This window comes from Coregonus lavaretus (assembly GCF_964263955.1).
Source record: "Coregonus lavaretus genome assembly, chromosome: 18".
NCBI lineage: Eukaryota > Metazoa > Chordata > Actinopteri > Salmoniformes > Salmonidae > Coregonus > Coregonus lavaretus.
Genome location: NC_140005.1, coordinates 7435461 through 7454549, shown reverse-complemented (window position 1 = coordinate 7454549; position 19089 = coordinate 7435461). Strand labels below are relative to the sequence as shown.

Sequence of the window (19089 nt, the reverse complement as noted above, 5' to 3'; positions counted from 1 at the left end):
CGTCTATAGTCACCACCACCACCACCGTCTATAGTCACCACCACCACCACCGTCTATAGTCATCACCACCACTGTCTATAGTCACCACCACCACCACCGTCTATAGTCACCACCACCACCGTCTATAGTCACCACCACCACCACCGTCTATAGTCATCACCACCACCGTCTATAGTCACCACCACCACCACTGTCTATAGTCACCACCACCACCACCGTCTATAGTCACCACCACCACCGTCTATAGTCACCACCACCACCACTGTCTATAGTCATCACCACCACCGTCTATAGTCATCACCACCACCGTCTATAGTCACCACCACCACCGTCTATAGTCACCACCACCACCACTGTCTATAGTCACCACCACCACCACTGTCTATAGTCATCACCACCACCGTCTATAGTCATCACCACCACCGTCTATAGTCACCACCACCACCGTCTATAGTCACCACCACCACCGTCTATAGTCATCACCACCACCGTCTATAGTCACCACCACCACCACCGTCTATAGTCATCACCGTCTATAGTCACCACCACCACCACCACTGTCTATAGTCATCACCACCACTGTCTATAGTCACCACCACCACCACTGTCTATAGTCACCACCACCACCACTGTCTATAGTCACCACCACCACCGTCTATAGTCATCACCACCACCATCTATAGTCACCACCGTCTATAGTCACCACCACCACCACCACTGTCTATAGTCACCACCACCACCACTGTCTATAGTCACCACCACCACCACCGTCTATAGTCATCACCACCACTGTCTATAGTCACCACCACCACTGTCTATAGTCACCACCACCACCGTCTATAGTCATCACCACCACCATCTATAGTCACCACCGTCTATAGTCACCACCACCACCGTCTATAGTCATCACCACCACCATCTATAGTCACCACTGTCTATAGTCACCACCACCACCACCACTGTCTATAGTCACCACCACCACCACCGTCTATAGTCACCACCACCACCACCGTCTATAGTCACCACCACCACCACTGTCTATAGTCACCACCACCACCGTCTATAGTCACCACCACCACCGTCTATAGTCACCACCACCACCACTGTCTATAGTCACCACCACCACCATCTATAGTCACCACCACCACCACCACTGTCTATAGTCATCACCATCTATAGTCACCACCACCACCACCACTGTCTATAGTCACCACCACCACCGTCTATAGTCATCACCACCACCGTCTATAGTCACCACCACCACCGTCTATAGTCACCACCGTCTATAGTCATCACCACCACCACTGTCTATAGTCATCACCACCACCACTGTCTATAGTCACCACCACCACCACTGTCTATAGTCACCACCACCACCACCACTGTCTATAGTCACCACTGTCTATAGTCACCACCACCACCACTGTCTATAGTCACCACCACCACTGTCTATAGTCACCACCACCGTCTATAGTCATCACCATCTATAGTCACCACCGTCTATAGTCATCACCACCACCGTCTATAGTCACCAACGTCTATAGTCACCACCGTCTATAGTCACCACCGTCTATAGTCATCACCACCACCGTCTATAGTCATCACCACCACCGTCTATAGTCACCACCGTCTATAGTCACCACCGTCTATAGTCACCACCGTCTATAGTCCTCACCACCACCGTCTATAGTCATCACCACCACCGTCTATAGTCATCACCACCACCGTCTATAGTCACCACCACCACCACCGTCTATAGTCACCACCACCACCGTCTATAGTCACCACCACCACCACCGTCTATAGTCACCACCACCACCGTCTATAGTCACCACCACCACCGTCTATAGTCATCACCGTCTATAGTCATCACCATCTATAGTCATCACCATCTATAGTCATCACCATCTATAGTCACCACCGTCTATAGTCACCACCACCACCGTCTATAGTCACCACCACCACCGTCTATAGTCATCACCGTCTATAGTCATCACCATCTATAGTCATCACCATCTATAGTCACCACCGTCTATAGTCATCACCACCACCGTCTATAGTCACCACCACCACCACCGTCTATAGTCACCACCACCACCGTCTATAGTCACCACCACCACCACCGTCTATAGTCACCACCACCACCGTCTATAGTCACCACCACCACCGTCTATAGTCATCACCATCTATAGTCATCACCATCTATAGTCACCACCGTCTATAGTCATCACCATCTATAGTCACCACCGTCTATAGTCACCACCGTCTATAGTCATCACCACCACCGTCTATAGTCATCACCACCATCATTATTATAGTCATTACAATGTATAGTCCTTCAGATATGCAAATCTGAATGAGAATATTTCATATGTATAGTCATTACAATACTGTCTAAACTTGAGATATGCTAATCTGGATTAACATATTTTATCATAATCTATTTCCCATTACAATATATAGTCAAGACTTGAGATATGCTAATCTGAATGAGAATATTGTCTATTACATACTTGTTTTTCTCTGCTCTGAACTGTTGTGTGCAGTCATCAAACAGCTTCTGGTTCATCTCCATGAAGAGCTTGAGAGCATTGTAGATGAGGCCATGGATGGTCCTGCACACACAGACAGACAGAGACACAGACAGAGACACAGACAGAGACACAGACAGACAGAGACACAGACACAGACAGACAGAGACACAGACAGACAGAGACACAGACAGACAGAGACACAGACAGACAGAGACAGAGACACAGACAGAGACACAGACACAGACACAGACAGAGACAGAGACACAGACAGAGACACAGACAGAGACACAGACAGAGACAGAGACACAGACAGACAGAGACACAGACAGACAGCAGTGAGTCTTGTCTGCAGTCCGGTTTAAAAGGACAGCCCTGTCCTCCAGCCCAAACCTAAATGAGATCCCGGTGAATGACTAAAGTAGGTCTGAACTAATGTTAAGCTCCCTGCAGTCAAAACTAGCACTTTCAGAGCAGCTTAAATGTTAAAGAATTCTCATTCACACATAAAACAGTTGGGTAAGGTGGTGAACTTTGAATCATTAAAATTCAGCTAAATGAAATATGCCTCCAAGGGACCTGGGACGAAATTCGTTTTATTGGAATTTTGTTTGATTGAACCTGCCTGGAGTGCCAGATGTCTGTGCGCTTTTGGGACTGCTCCATTGGTTATTTTGCGCCAGGCAAGATAACGAAAGCCAGGCAAGGTCAATCAAGCGCAGCTAAAACATAAAAAAATAAAGAAAAAAATAATAGTATTTGAACCCAGGTCTGGCAAACACTACATGTTCTGAGAAATTGGAGTGAGTGGCCTACCGGGCAGATCATGTCACGTTTACTAGGCCACACAGAGGACAGCGAAAATGTCTTATTGGGCCAGGTAGTCCCTCCCCATTTTGGTTCGTGGTCTTCCTTTTGGTGCCTAATGGAAAACGGCCCAGACGGAGGACGGGCTACTCACTTGTTCCAGTGGGTCTTGGAGTTGCGGTAGAGCGCCGGGAACATGATGGGCAGGATCTTGGCGGCGTTGTCGCTGATCAGACTCATGATGTACTCGTTGTTCCAGTAGTAGAGAGCCCTCTCTGCCACCTGCACAGTGACCCAAAGCATACAGCACCATCGGTCAGGACAGCTCACACTGGTTTCAACGGCAGGAGAGCTCATATAGAGTTAGAGGAGTAATAGGAGTTGATTGGTGAAACGTCCTTCCATGAAATAACTGCTCCAACATATCTCTAGAACCCCTCATGTTGGTTTCCACTACAGGGTCGAACCAGGCGGAACAGCCATTACGTCCTGGTTCTTGTTTTGTTTCAATGGACTACTTAGTTCTAGGAACCAACTGGAAACATTTCCCTACTCAATGTTCACTTTCCCACAAGACCGTAATGACTAAAAGTCAAAGGTCACCAATAACAGGGTTCCCATGGCCTAGGGTCAGTCACCTGGAAGTGCGGGCTGGACACACACTTGGCCAGCTGCCTGAACAATGGCTCCATGACCTTGACGAACTCAGACGGCTCGATGACGTCCAGAATCTCCTCCAGCTCGTTAAGGAACATCACCTCTTTGGGGGAGTGAGTCTTGGGCCAGTATTTGAGAAGGGCCATAACCACCTGGTAGACATATTGAGCAGGGAGTGGAGTGGATATTGACCAATAGATCAGTGAGTAACACTTATAATAATGTTAATGAATAAACATCAACATTTACTTTAACTTTATAAAAAAAGTAAATTTTAAATAGTGTATGTTATTAAAAAACATGTATTAACATGCAAAGACAATTTATACACATTTATAATGTTCATAAAAGTTGTTATAAAGTGTAACCTATCAGTTTTGATCAACGGGTCGATATGCATTGCAATATCAATACCGTCGGAGACGACGGAATACATCATCACTGAAGGGGTAATCAATACACCTTACTTGTGAGGAGAAATGTAATGACTTACCGGTTCAGTGAGAGTGCTGTCCTTCTCTAGAAACTGTACCACACAGTATGCCAGCTAGGGAGGAGAAAAACACGACAGGACACAATTACTGGTGATCCTGGCTGATCATATCAGTCTTCATTGTGTTGACATTCACAACGACAATAGTCACTAACAAATAATGGCAGTCTATGAAGTTGCATTAACTGGAATACTTTGGACTCCGTGATACTAGCAGTATAACAGCAATATAACAAAGCAGTGACCTTTTGTGAGGGGAGTTGTCATTTTGCATTAGGCTGGGTCAAAACAAAACTAACACAGTAGATCTAGCTGTAATCTAGCTATTATTCTAATGTTCCACAGAGCAATGTATAACAACAGTTATATAGATAAGCAGGTGGCTTAGTGGGTAAGAGCGTTGTGCCAGTAACCGAAAGGTCGCTGGTTCTAATCCCCGAGCCGACTAGGTGAAAAATCTGTCGATGTGCCCTTGAGCAAGGCACTTAACCCTAATTGCTCCTGTAAGTCGCTCTGGATAAGAGCATCTGCTAAATGACTTAAATGTAATATTGAGAGAGAGATAAATGGATGATGTTGATATTGTAGTACTACAGGAAACATTGTGCAGATGTGATGTTTCCACTGGCTGTCCACTAGGTTATAGGGAGATAATCGTACCATCCACCAAATTAAAAGGAATCACACAGGGCAGAGACTCAGGGGGAATGCTAATATGCTATAAATCTGAACTAACTAATTCAATTGAATTGATAAAAACAGGATCATTCTTTTTCTGGTTAAAAATCAACAAGGAGGCTCTTAACAGATAAAAACATCTTCCTCTGTGCCACATACATTCCCCCCTCAGAGTCCCCCTACTTCAATGAAGAGAGTTTCTCCATTCTAGAGGGGGAGATTAGTCACTTTCAGGCCCAAGGCAACATACTGGTCTGTGGAGACCTGAATGCTAGAACAGCCACTAGACACTATTAACAGTCATGGGGACAAACACCTACCGGGAAGCAACAACCCCCCCCCAGAAACAACTATGACAAAGTGAAAAACAAAAATGGAGTACAGCTCCTGAAGCTCTGTCGAACACTGGGTCTGTACATAGTCAATGGTAAGCTAAGAGGGGACTCTTTTGGTAGGTACACCTACAGCTCATCCCTTGGCAGCAGTACTGTGGACTACTTCATCACAGACCTTAAACCAGAGTCTCTCAGAGCCTTCACAGTCAGCCCACTAACACCTCTCTCAGACCACAGTAAAATCACAGTGTATCTGAGAAGAGCAGAACCCAACCATGAAGCATCAGGGCCCAATAAATTACATGGTACTAAACAGGCCTATAGATGGAGTGCAAACAGTACAGAAATCTGCAAAAAAAAATACAATCTCTCCTGGACAACTTTTTAGCCTTAACATTCTCCTACAGCAATGAAGATGTACATTTGGCCATTTGGAACATAAACTTTATATTTGACAAATAAGCCTCCTTGGCTAATCTAAAGAAACATAAGAGCAAACCAAAAATAATAGATAATAAAAAATTGTTTGATAATGATTGAAAAAAATCGAAGAAAGTCATTGAGATATATATCTAATCAAAAACAAAGAGACCCAGACAACAAAAATATACGCCTTCAATATGGGGAAAAACTTAAGCAATACAAACACACCCTAAGAACAAAAAAGGAACAGCACATTAGAAATCAGCTGGATGTAATTGTGGAATCCATAGAATCAAACCACTTCTGGGAGAATTTGAATAAATTAAACAAACCTCATAATGAGGAATTGGCTATCCAAAATGGGGATATGTGGAGAAATCACTTTGCAAACCTATACAGCAATATAACAAAGAGCCCAGAACAACAAGATATACAAGAAAAATTACAAATCCTTGAATCAGCAGTCAAAGACTATCAAAATAATTAGAGGAATTTGCATTAACAGCAACTTGGGGGAAATTCTCTGCAGTATCATAAACAGCAGACTACATCATTTCCTTGATGAACACAACATCCTAAGCAGAAGTCAGATTTTTTTTTTTATGATCGTACAACAGACCACATTTACACTCTCCACACTAATTGACAAACAAGTAAACCAAAACAAAGGCAAAATCTACTCGTGTTTTGTAGACTTCAAGAAAGCATTTGATTCAATTTGGCACAAAGGTCTTTTTTTACAAACTAATAGAAAGTGGTATTGGAGGGAAAACATATGATGTTATTAAATCAATGTACACTAAAAACAAATGTGTGGTTAAAATTGGCAACAAGCAAACATACTTCTTCTCTCAGGAACGTGGAGTGAAACAGGGCTGCCCAATAAGTCCAACACTATTTAACATCTACATTAATGAATTGGCAAAAACATTAGAAGAATCGGCAGCACCTGGTCTCACCCTACACAACACTGAAATCAAGTGTCTGCTGTACGAAGATGACCTGGTGCTACTGTCTCCCACTAAGGAGGGGTTACAGCAGCATCGAGATCATCTGCACAGGACCTGGGCTCTGACCGTTAATAAAAAAAAAAACATATCTAATGATATTCCAAAAAAGGTCAGGCTATTTGGACACAGTTCTATTAGAACTAGGGGTGTAACGATTCGTTTTAACAACGATTCGATTTGTATCACGATTCGTGGTTGTCGATACGATTCAAGGACGATATTGGTTCATTTAGAACGATACGATCCGAAACGATTCAGTGACTTGAAATCGATTCAGTAACCTTTTAGCCAAAAATTCAACCAGTGTGACTGAAATAAATACCTGGATACTGGACAGTGCAGGTGAAGTTTCCTAGATTCCTGTTTCTTGTAAGGACCGCAATGGTGGCTTGATAATTTCTCGCTCGTCGGCTTCTCCTCTGTCGTCCGCCATGCTATGTTTTGTTGTCTTTGCGCCGCTGCTGGCGCGGGGCGATGACGTCACGGATAGGCAGACTGAATCGAGTAATGTTTAAAGCCTTTATCATTAAAAGTGCTAAGAAAAAACATCCATATAAAGTCTGACGTGCTTAAATCCAATGGGTTATTTCCTAGTATCGATACAATCGATTTATTACATTTTAAAACGATGTTAGATTGATATATGTTGTCCAAAAGGCCAACTCGCCGAGCACAGATCGATGTAGTTGGATCATAGGAATATAAATCGATACATCGATGTAGTAGATGGATCGTTACACCCCTAATTAGAACACACCAAAAATTACACGTATCTAGGACTAAATATCAGCAACACAGGTAGCTTACACATGGCTGTGAATGAGCTGAGAGACAAAGCAAGAGACAATTCCAAATAGAATCTGGCTCAAAATGTTCCAATCAGTTATAGAACCAATTGCTCTATATGGCAGCGGAGTATGGGGTCCGCTCTCTAATAATGAATTCACCAAATGGGACAAACATCCAATCGAAACACTGCATGCAGAGTTTTGCAAAACTGTATTGCAAGTGAAAAGAAAACCTCAAAATAACGCACGTAGAGCAGAATTGGGCCAATACCCCCTCCTTATTCGAGTAGAAAAAAGAGCCATCAAATTTTACAACCATCTAAAAACAAGTGACCCCAAAACATTCCATCACACAGCTCAACTATGTCAAGAGATGAAACAAGAGAAGAGTCCCACCGGCCAGCTGGTTCTGAGGCTCAGTTCACTAACCAGAAAAATATGTCACCTATTGGAAAGACACCACATAAAATCAAAGTAAACTTCAATGTTATTTGGCTCTAAACAGACAGTACATGGTGGCAGACTATCTGACCACTGTGACTGATAGAAAACAGAGGAAAACAATGACTAGGTACAGACTCAGTGAGCACAGTCTGGCTATAGAGACCGGTCGTCACAGGCAAACCTGGCTGCCCAGAGAGGACAGGCTGTGCTCACTCTGCCCCCGGGAGAGGTAGAGACAGAGCTGCATTTCCTATTACACTGTGACAAATACTCAGACCTAAGAGAATCTTTCTTTCCCAAAATTATCATTCAGTGCAAAGAATTTTAAACTATAAAATATTTATTGGGTGAAAAGCCAAATGTGTCCTCCTGCCAAAACCTGAGGGAAAGCCAGTGAAAAGTGTAATGTAATGTCAATAATATTTCCTGTTTTGTTTTGGCTTTCATTCCATGTAATGTGTCTTCTCAGTCATGTTGAGACTGGTCGACTACTATTGCTTTAATGTATTGTTATTTTCATTAATATTGCTGTTAATGGTAATCCCATTTCCACTACTACTATTTTTATTGCTGTTGTTATATGTATACTTTGACGAAGTATGTAATTTAACTTGCCATGTCAATAAAGTCTATTGAATTGAGACAGAGAGAAAGAGAGACAGACAGAAAGCGACAGAGACGCACAGAGCGAGCGGGACACAGAGCGAGCGGGACACAGAGCGAGAGACAGAGTGAGCGGGACACAGAGCGAGAGACAGAGCGAGCGGGACACAGAGCGAGCGGGACACAGAGCGAGAGACAGAGCGAGCGGGACACAGAGCGAGCGGGACACAGAGCGAGAGACAGAGCGAGCGGGACACAGAGCGAGCGGGACACAGAGCGAGCGGGACACAGAGCGAGCGGGACACAGAGCGAGAGACAGAGCGAGCGGGACACAGAGCGAGAGACAGAGCGAGCGGGACACAGAGCGAGCGGGACACAGAGCGAGCGGGACACAGAGCGAGAGACAGAGCGAGCGGGACACAGAGCGAGCGGGACACAGAGCGAGCGAGAGACACATTTTACATTGACATTTTAGTCATTTAGCAGACGATCTTATCCAGAGCGACTTACAGTTAAGTGAGTGCATACATTATTTTTTTATTTTTCATACAGTGGGAATCGAACCCACAACCCTGGCGTCGCAAACGCCATGGTCTACCAACTGAGCTACATCCCTGTCGGCCATTCCCTCCCCTACCCTGGGCCAATTGTGTACCGCCCCATGGGTTTCCCGGTCGCGGCCGGCTACGACAGAGCCTGGATTCGAACCAGGATCTCTAGTGGCACAGCCTTAGACCACTGCGCCACTCGGGAGACACAGAGAGCGCGAGAGGTCGGCCCAGAGAGCACGAGAGGCCCCTGACAAGGACCTTTGTCGCCATAGTAACTCTGGCTTGTGAATGCCAGATATCTGATTCCAGCTAGCTTGTAGCAGCCAGGGTACTGCCCTCACCTCCCCCACACACTGCCTGAACAGGCCCCATTGGAAACAAGCCCCACTATGAGCCCACTGCCTGAACTACACCTATACTCAGTCATGTCCATAGATTTCTATATATTTCCATAGTGTGCATTCAGTAGGGCAGAATGTTCAGAATGTTGCAGATAGAAATGAACTGAATAGGGCTGAAACCACTCCCTATTCTTGACGGAAGAGAATAATGTTCTACACACTGTATTTCTATTTGAACGTTCTGTAACTTCACACCGTCTTGAACAGAGCCCAGGGCAGCATGGCTAATAGCACTGTCTTGAACAGAGCCCAGGGCAGCATGGCTAATAGCACTGTCTTGAACAGAGCCCAGGGCAGCATGGCTGATAGCACTGTCTTGAACAGAGCCCAGGGCAGCATGGCTGATAGCACCGTCTTGAACAGAGCTCAGGGCAGCATGGCTGATAGCACCGTCTTGAACAGAGCCCACGGCAGCATGGCTGATAGCACCGTCTTGAACAGAGCCCACGGCAGCATGGCTGATAGCACCGTCTTGAACAGAGCCCAGGGCAGCATGGCTGATAGCACCGTCTTGAACAGAGCTCAGGGCAGCATGGCTGATAGCACCGTCTTGAACAGAGCCCAGGGCAGCATGGCTGATACAGTGAGGGAAAAAAGTATTTGATCCCCTGCTGATTTTGTACGTTTGCCTACTGACAAAGAAATGATCAGTCTATAATTTTAATGGTAGGTTTATTTGAACAGTGAGAGACAGAATAGCAACAAAAAAATCCAGAAAAACGCATGTCAAAAATGTTATAAATTGATTTGCATTTTAATGAGGGAAATAAGTATTTGACCCCCTCTCAATCAGAAAGATTTCTGGCTCCCAGGTGTCTTTTATACAGGTAGCGAGCTGAGATTAGGAGCACACACTTAAAGGGAGTGCTCCTAATCTCAGCTTGTTACCTGTATAAAAGACACCTGTCCACAGAAGCAATCAATCAATCAGATTCCAAACTCTCCACCATGGCCAAGACCAAAGAGCTCTCCAAGAATGTCAGGGACAAGATTGTAGACCTACACAAGGCTGGAATGGGCTACAAGACCATCGCCAAACAGCTTGGTGAGAAGGTGACAACAGTTGGTGCGATTATTCGCAAATGGAAGAAACACAAAAGACCTGTCAATCTCCCTCGGCCTGGGGCTCCATGCAAGATCTCACCTCGTGGAGTTGCAATGACCATGAGAACGGTGAGGAATCAGCCCAGAACTACACTGGAGGATCTTATCAATGATCTCAAGGCAGCTGGGACAATAGTCACCAAGAAAACAATTGGTAACACACTACGCCATGAAGGACTGAAATCCTGCAGTGCCCGCAAGGTCCCCCTGCTCAAGAAAGCACATATACAGGCCCGTCTGAAGTTTGCCAATGAACATCTGAATGATTCAGAGGAGAACTGGGTGATAGCGTGTGCTTTTTAAGGCTCATTATAGGTGTCAACACAATGTGGCCGTCAGATCCCAAACAGCCAATGACAGAAGACTGTCCAAGAACACCTGCTGCGAGGCAAAGATTACCTGTACCTCCCGAGTGGCGCAGTGGTCTAAGGCACTGCATCGCCGTGCTAGCTGTGCCACTAGAGATCCAGGCTCTGTCGTAGCCGGCCGCGACCGGGAGACCCATGGGGCGGCGCACAATTGGCCCAGCGTCGTCCAGGGTAGGGGAGGGAATGGCTGGCAGGGATGTTGGTAGAGCGTGACGTTTGCAACACCAGGGTTGTGGGTTCGATTCCCACGGGGGGGCAGTATGAAAAAAATAATGTATGCACTCACTAACTGTAAGTCACTCTGGATAAGAGCGTCTGCTAAATGACTAAAATGTAATGTAAATGTAAAGGGTTGTGGTCAGATGAGACCAAAATCTAGCTCTTTGGCATCAACTCAACTCGCCGTGTTTGGAGGAGGAGGAATGCTGCCTATGACCCCAAGAACACCATCCCCACCGTCAAACATGGAGGTGGAAACATTATGCTTTGGGGGTGTTTTTCTGCTAAGGGGACAGGACAACTTCACCGCATCAAAGGGACGATGGACGGGGCCATGTACTGTCAAATCTTGGGTGAGAACCTCCTTCCCTCAGCCAGGGCATTGAAAATGGGTCGTGGATGGGTATTCCAGCATGACAATGACCCAAAACACACAGCCAAGGCAACAAAGGAGTGGCTCAAGAAGAAGCACATTAAGGTCCTGGAGTGGCCTAGCCAGTCTCCAGACCTTAATCCCATAGAAAATCTGTGGAGGGAGCTGAAGGTTCGAGTTGCCAAACGTCAGCCTCGAAACCTTAATGACTTGGAGAAGATCTGCAAAGAGGAGTGGGACAAAATCCCTCCTGAGATGTGTGCAAACCTGGTGGCCAACTACAAGAAACGTCTGACCTCTGATTGCCAACAAGGGTTTTGCCACCAAGTACTAAGTCATGTTTTGCAGAGGGGTCAAATACTTATTTCCCTCATTAAAATGCAAATCAATTTATAACATTTTTGACATGCGTTTTTCTGGATTTTTTTGTTGTTATTCTTTCTCTCACTGTTCAAATAAACCTACAATTAAAATTATAGACTGATCATGTCTTTGTCAGTGGGCAAATGTACAAAATCAAATACTTTTTTCCCTCACTGTAGCACTGTCTTGAACAGAGCCCAGGGCAGCATGGCTGATAGCACAGTCTTGAACAGAGCCCAGGGCAGCATGGCTGATATCACCGTCTTGAACAGAGCCCAGAGCAGCATGGCTGATACAGTGAGGGGAAAATGTATTTGATCCCCTGCTGATTTTGTACGTTTGCCCAACAATCATCAGAGCTGTGTTGTGTTCATTAGGGCCACACAATGGAAAAAGTGTTAAAAATGTCCACACAGTACATGTTCATAGTCCCGTTTAGCTCAGTTGGTAGAGCATGGTGCTTGCAACGCCAGGGTTGTGGGTTCGATTCCCACGGGGGACCAGTATGAAAATGTATGCACTCACTAATTCGCTCTGGATAAGAGCGTCTGCTAAATGACTAAAATGTTTTAAAAAATCATGTTTTTAAATGTATGTCAATTGTATTTTTCGTTATGCGTCGGAAACCAGTAAGACTAGCTGTCACCATTGGTGTCGGCTAATAGGGATCCTAATAATAAATAATACAAAAACCTTTCAACCGAAAACACAAGTTTCTTATTGGACAAGGAAGTCCCTCCCCGTTCCATTTTGTGCCCAATGAACACAACTCAGACCATAGACAGACACAAAGGGCTTACCTGCGGATGGTAGACACTAAGTGATTTGACTTTGTGCAAAGGCAACAGGACCTTTAACAGGAAAATCTTGTGCTCCTCTTTTAGGGGTAAGGCAAACCCATTGATTATACTGTGAAATAGACAGAAACAAAAACTACAATAAGAATGATTCTAATCTAAATCATTTCAACTGAACTCAAAATTGTAATGGAATTTGAAAGGGATCAACAGCAGCAGACCAATGGTTAGATATCCTATCTGCAGTCAAGAAGACATTATGAGACCAATGGTTAGAGATCCTATCTGCAGTCAAGAAGAAATTATGAGACCAATGGTTAGAGATCCTATCTGCAGTCAAGAAGACATTATGAGACCAATGGTTAGAGATCCTATCTGCAGTCAAGAAGACATTATGAGACCAATGGTTAGAGATCCTATCTGCAGTCAAGAAGACATTATGAGACCAATGGTTAGAGATCCTATCTGCAGTCAAGAAGACATTATGAGACCAATGGTTAGAGATCCTATCTGCAGTCAAGAAGACATTATGAGACCAATGGTTAGAGATCCTATCTGCAGTCCTGAAGACATTCTGAGACTGGTTAGAAGTCCAAAATAACTAACTGTACTGCAAGACATGCTGAGTTAGAGCTTAAGGTATACCTTCCAAGTATCTCCAGCAATTCTGCTATTCCATTATGGTGCTCAGTCTCATAGATAAACCTGTCAAAACACAGAGATATTTTATTTTAGTTACACAACCAAACATACATTTCTTAGTAGTGATGCCAAACAAAAACTACAAGTCACCGTTGAATCTTCAGCAATCGATTTGATGTGTTCAAATATCTGACATTAAAAAAAGCAGCCGAGATTAAACTCACCTATAAAATATATTATTGATGTGTTTTCTGATGTAGGCTCGTAGTCCCAGGAACTTCCCATAGATCCTGTGGAGAGTGGTTTTGAGGAAGTCCCTCTCCCGCGGGTCTTCGCTGTCAAACAGGTCTAAAAGCTGTGGACACATGACATCCCTCCAGGGCCTGACATTCACTTTTTTTTTGCCACAAGTAGGACAGATATATATATTTTTTTTTAACGGTCTGTAACACCATGGGCCAAAAAAGGTGACTCAAAATGGTGTTGTATGATGCAAGGAACCACAAAATACCCTTCACTATTATCAATGGTATTGACAATGGAAGACTGCTGGTATCTGATCCCATGTATTATATCTCCTGCCGTTGTGGCCTTATAGTTCAGGGGAAATATTGACAGCATAGGAGTTACTTGTCAATTAGGCTATTCAAATACATTTTTTAAACTTTGTCAGAATTACATGGTCAGTATTGAATAGAGGCGAATCCTGGACAATTTTGAGCGCTAGAGACAGTCTTACAACTGGAGTATGCAGCATTGGTTTCGCTCTCTCTCCCTCCCTCTCTCCCCAACAACAAATGTGTCTCGCTTTGATCTCAAAAAAGCATCTCGCAACTCCATGATCGAAAGACCATTCATGCCTGTCAATGTAGGCCTATATTAATTATACTCCGATGCGCTCTGCAGAGGTTGGGAGCAAAATGTCACATCCGGAGGACACTTTGATCCAATTCTCATCAGAGTAGCCAAATTGTTTGATATTGTGATTTTGTTGTACTTGTCCATTTGGAAAATTTTAATCTATAATCCATGTTTCTTTCAGCTCTTACCTGCATGACAAATTTCTGGTCGATGTACTTCTTCGCTATGTTCGGTTGAAAATCAGGGGATTCTAAAAACCGAAGGAAAAATTCGTAGACGAGCTGAAAAAAAAAAAATGTTAAACGCATAATTTGCAGAATGCATATTTACATTTAAGTCATTTAGCAGACGCTCTTATCCAGGGCGACTTACAGTTAGTGCTTATCAAGAATGACAAGAATGCCCTTCCTTACAAAAACGTTTTGTAAAATCACAAAATGTTTCATTAGATCACATCATATCAGCGTCGGTAATATCTGTATAGACCCTCCTACCATAATAAACAGACTCTGCTCTTTTTGGCCAAACCGAGAGGTAAGGAAGGTCCAATGACCTTTTATGCTAATTAGATAATTTTATTATACAGCACTGGAAGATCTGCAGCACTTCATTCTAACAGCAGGGTTACGTGTTCATTAGGGCACGCAACTGAAAACTCTTTACAACAGAAAATAAAAAATTAGCCGAGTAAAAAGTCCAGGTAGTTCCTCCTGGTTTAAGTCAGTTTTCTTCATTTTGGTGCCAAATGAACACGACCCAGGCCATGTGAGCTGGGTGATTAAAATATCCTAGGTACCTGGAGATGTGGCCACGCAGCCTCAAGTGTAGGCTCGTCCTCCTCTGGGTCGAACTCCGCTCCTGTGGGGTTGGAGGACGGAGGCAACGTTCGGAACATGTTCACCGCAAACTAAGGGGGGGAGCAAAAGAGTGTATTCAGATTCAGTATTCAGATTCAGTATTCAGATTCAGTACACCGCCGTGATGAAGGCCAGTATGGGGCCAAATTGCTTTAGTGGCTGTTTTGTTTTACATCGAATGTAACAGGATTGCCTTGGGGAAAGTATTGTCAAGAAGATATAGGCCATGTTTGAATAGTTTAGAATGCATCCTTGATCTTTCCGTCATACCTTAAACCCAGGGCTATATTCTTACGGGGGCCAGATGTAAAAATAAAAAAAATAAAAAATAAAAAGGTTCATTGCAGGGGGGGACAGACATTATCTACATGCAATTATTCTTCTGAAGAACTGTATACAAAAAAATAAGCAACGCACACACAACTATTAAAAGCTCCCTAAAACTAAATTAGGTCATTTTATTTAAAATCTGAAAACTAAGCATCTCAATAAATAACAAAGATATGTCAAATCAGGTAATGCCAAATTCCAGTCTGAAGGAAGTATGCTTTGAATTCATTTCCCTCAGTCATTTGGTGGATTTTGTCACACTCCCTTCGAACAAGTCCTTGTGAGCATCAGAGGGGGAAACAGAAGGCACGTAAGTGTTCCTTAAAGTCGTAGCTTTCAGTAATGGGGTGATATTTTGTAGCTTAAACCATTCAAACACTAGAGCCAAATTCAAATAAAGAAAATAGTCAACATTCCACATAGGCGCTAGAAACCGCTAAAACCCACACTATAGATCACCACCATAGTGCTTGCCATTTTAACACTGAAAGTCGGAGTTTGGCAGAGATTTTTTTAATGTTCAGAATTGATCAAAAGGGGCCAGTCTAAAGCAATAAACAGGCCCGCGGGCCGCCAGTTGAATAGCCCTAAACTAATCACAGATCTGAATTGGTTGGATTAGTGGAAGTGATAGACGAGCGCACGTTATCACATCTAATCACTTACAGATCTGCGTTTACCTCAAGGGAACAAAGGAAGGAAGGAAGGGGGCATGTCTGAAGTATTCAAAAACAGGGCCCTAGTTAGTATCTACTTGGCCAAGTCAACCACCGTTCCTTCCTTTGACCCAAGTGAGTTCCCATTTGTCTCCGAACATCAACTGACTCGGCGTGTGGGGTGCTATAAGTGTTATTCCCTGTAAAGACAGATCATGGGACAGTGCAGTTGGCCTGAGGAATAGAACACTGCTACTTCTGTTGGGCTGATAGCTAGGTACGCTACGTTCAAGCCCAGATTTAGCTTTGAAAAGAGAGTTGTGTTTTACATATTCACATTTCATCTTGTCTGTATGTACTTCGACTAACGAACTGCCTTTTGAAGACATTAAAGTTCTCTGGATCTGAATCTGAAGATTCATTAATTGACAGAGGGACGCTTGTTAATTCACTGTCAAATGATTATAATAACTCTCATTAGCTTCACAGCTAAATATGGAAGCTTAGATATGTAATAGAGAAACACTTCTGAGTGGATAAGGGTGATGACAGCTGACAGACGAGGAAGAGGAGATTAGGGAGCAGTGCATTATGATTTAAATATTTTAAAATCAGGACTGAATGGAAGGCTTTGACACTTGAAAAGGCTTGCTGCGTTTACACTTATCCATGACAGACGTACGCCGGGCCATTATGACCTTTGACATGAAAAACCACGACGGGCTAACTTAAATGGGTGACACGCATGCAGAGTATTGCTTCAAGCTTCATTTTTCAAGTTCTTTTTTAATGGCTTTACGACATCCATAGCTACTTTCTATTTGTATGTGAGCCGTAACCAGGGTTCATGACATTGCAATTCCAATTTTCTTCATTGCCAAAGATTGTCTACTATATTGACAAGATAGTCAAGTGACCGCTTGAACAATGGAAATACATGTCCTCAAAGATGGAAGGCAAGATCAGGTGTGACCATTCTAGCCAATGAGAGGACAGATATTCGAGTGAACAACAGGCCATAGAGATAGGGGACTCATCGTTGTATCTGTGCCATTATAGCATCTGTGACAGCATGGGCAGTAGGGTATCCAGAGTTTCACAACGGCATACCGTTTCTGTACCATAACGGGGTATATGGTATTACCAAGGGGCACTATATCAAAACAAACAAACACACTTTATTTTATGTCTTTTTTTGATGAACAAAACATTTTAGGCAACAGGGATGTTGATCCAGGAAGGGATTGAATGTCTCTGCTGTAACCAAGAAGCTTGATCTTGACATCTAGCTAGCAGGTCAGCAAACCAAATGCATAGCTGGAGCCCTGAGCTTGATCATTTATTTGACACATCTTAGATTTCCTATAGTTATACTTAACCTATTAGCAGTGGCTTATAACTCATACCGTCGGCATTTCGAAATACCCCTCTATACGGTATATCGCCCAAACCTAATGGGCAACGCCATTGAGGCTATTTCCATTTTAAAGATGCCAATTTTATTCATTGGCTGATTGCTCCCAACTCATAGGAATCCCCACCCAGTTGACTACTTTTAAATGGTGGAAACCCTCAATAGAAATGTCCATGCTAAAACGGGTTATACCCATGACGAGTCCTCTATCTATCTCTATGAACACAGGCACAACTCCGATATAAAGTAGGTGTTTTTCCAAAGTTGCCGACATGCCACGTATGTCCACTTACATCAGTGCATTCGTAACACCTAACCATTACAAAACTCCTATTTGATCAAATAAGCCTCACTTAGCATTTTAGCAATTCAATTTTTTTGTTGACCAAATTCGACACTCATTGACCTCCATACAAAAATTCCTCACTTCTTGGGCTTATTTTAAAAAATGGACAGATTTTGGGGCGGAGTCAAACTTCTCGCTTCGCCTCTTTCTCTCCGTCATTGGGGGGTGGCACATCCTGAGCAGTCGGTCAGACTGTCAGAAGGTTGTCGTCCTACCAGCTCAGAATGTGCTACCCCCAATCGAGATTATGGTAGCACATTCGGTCATATGGAAACATATTGTAAAAAAGTGTGCTACCCTACCGTTAGTATTAAATTCTGAACAGCGGGGACACAGAATAGTAGCACACTCTGAGGGACAGCTCAAGACTGTCAGAAAGTAGCACATTCTGGGTGGTAGCAGAAATGATAATAGCACAAGCACTACCCAGGCAGAGAAACAGCCCACCCGCGTTGGCCTTAGGGGTGTCTCCTCTCCTCCAGTCTGATGACACTCACCACATACACCACCTCTGGGTAGATGGGCTCTGTGATGACGTTCCTGTTGTGGGTGATGTACTCCACCATCTCGCTCAGCGCCGCCCGCTTCACCTCCTTCCATTTCAGGTCACTTAGTGGGTCTGACAGGAAGTCAAAGAGCACGCAGCACTGGCGCAGCTTCTGCACAAACAGCTTCTCCTGCTCCGCCGGAGCACAGTCTGAGGGATAGAGAAAATAACGTTTTATTTACATAATTTTGTGAAAGTGTAATTTTCTATTTAGGATTTAATACAGTGCTTGCTGCATGCCAAAAATAAATATAAATGTATATATATATATATATATATATATATATATATATATATATATATATATATATATATATATATATATATATATATATATATATATATATATATAGAGAGAGAGAGAGAGAGAGAGAGAGAAATACAGTAAACTAAAAACAAACAACAAAATACACTGTCAACAGAAATATACATTCCAGTTTTCACCCTGTTCACTTGAACGACAACTTCCCTATAACCCCATATGGTCTCAA

At 43.6% G+C, this 19089-nt stretch overlaps 1 protein-coding gene across 3 annotated transcripts in view; it reads right to left on the bottom strand.

The window, feature by feature from the left end:
- The window catches only part of LOC311146042 (serine/threonine-protein phosphatase 2A 56 kDa regulatory subunit gamma isoform-like), a 37031-nt gene that overhangs the window by 4298 nt on the left and 13644 nt on the right, over positions 1 to 19089 (bottom strand). For all 3 annotated transcript variants that reach the window (XM_084182489.1, XM_084182487.1, XM_084182488.1), the window contains exons 2-11: positions 18549 to 18748; positions 15245 to 15355; positions 14637 to 14729; positions 13812 to 13942; positions 13591 to 13650; positions 12949 to 13057; positions 4489 to 4542; positions 3977 to 4147; positions 3493 to 3620; positions 2514 to 2615 (exon numbers count right to left, since the gene is read on the bottom strand). In XM_084182489.1, coding sequence (XP_084038615.1) covers positions 2514 to 2615; positions 3493 to 3620; positions 3977 to 4147; positions 4489 to 4542; positions 12949 to 13057; positions 13591 to 13650; positions 13812 to 13942; positions 14637 to 14729; positions 15245 to 15355; positions 18549 to 18748 — 1159 coding nt within the window. The remainder of the gene's footprint in view (positions 1 to 2513; positions 2616 to 3492; positions 3621 to 3976; positions 4148 to 4488; positions 4543 to 12948; positions 13058 to 13590; positions 13651 to 13811; positions 13943 to 14636; positions 14730 to 15244; positions 15356 to 18548; positions 18749 to 19089) is intronic.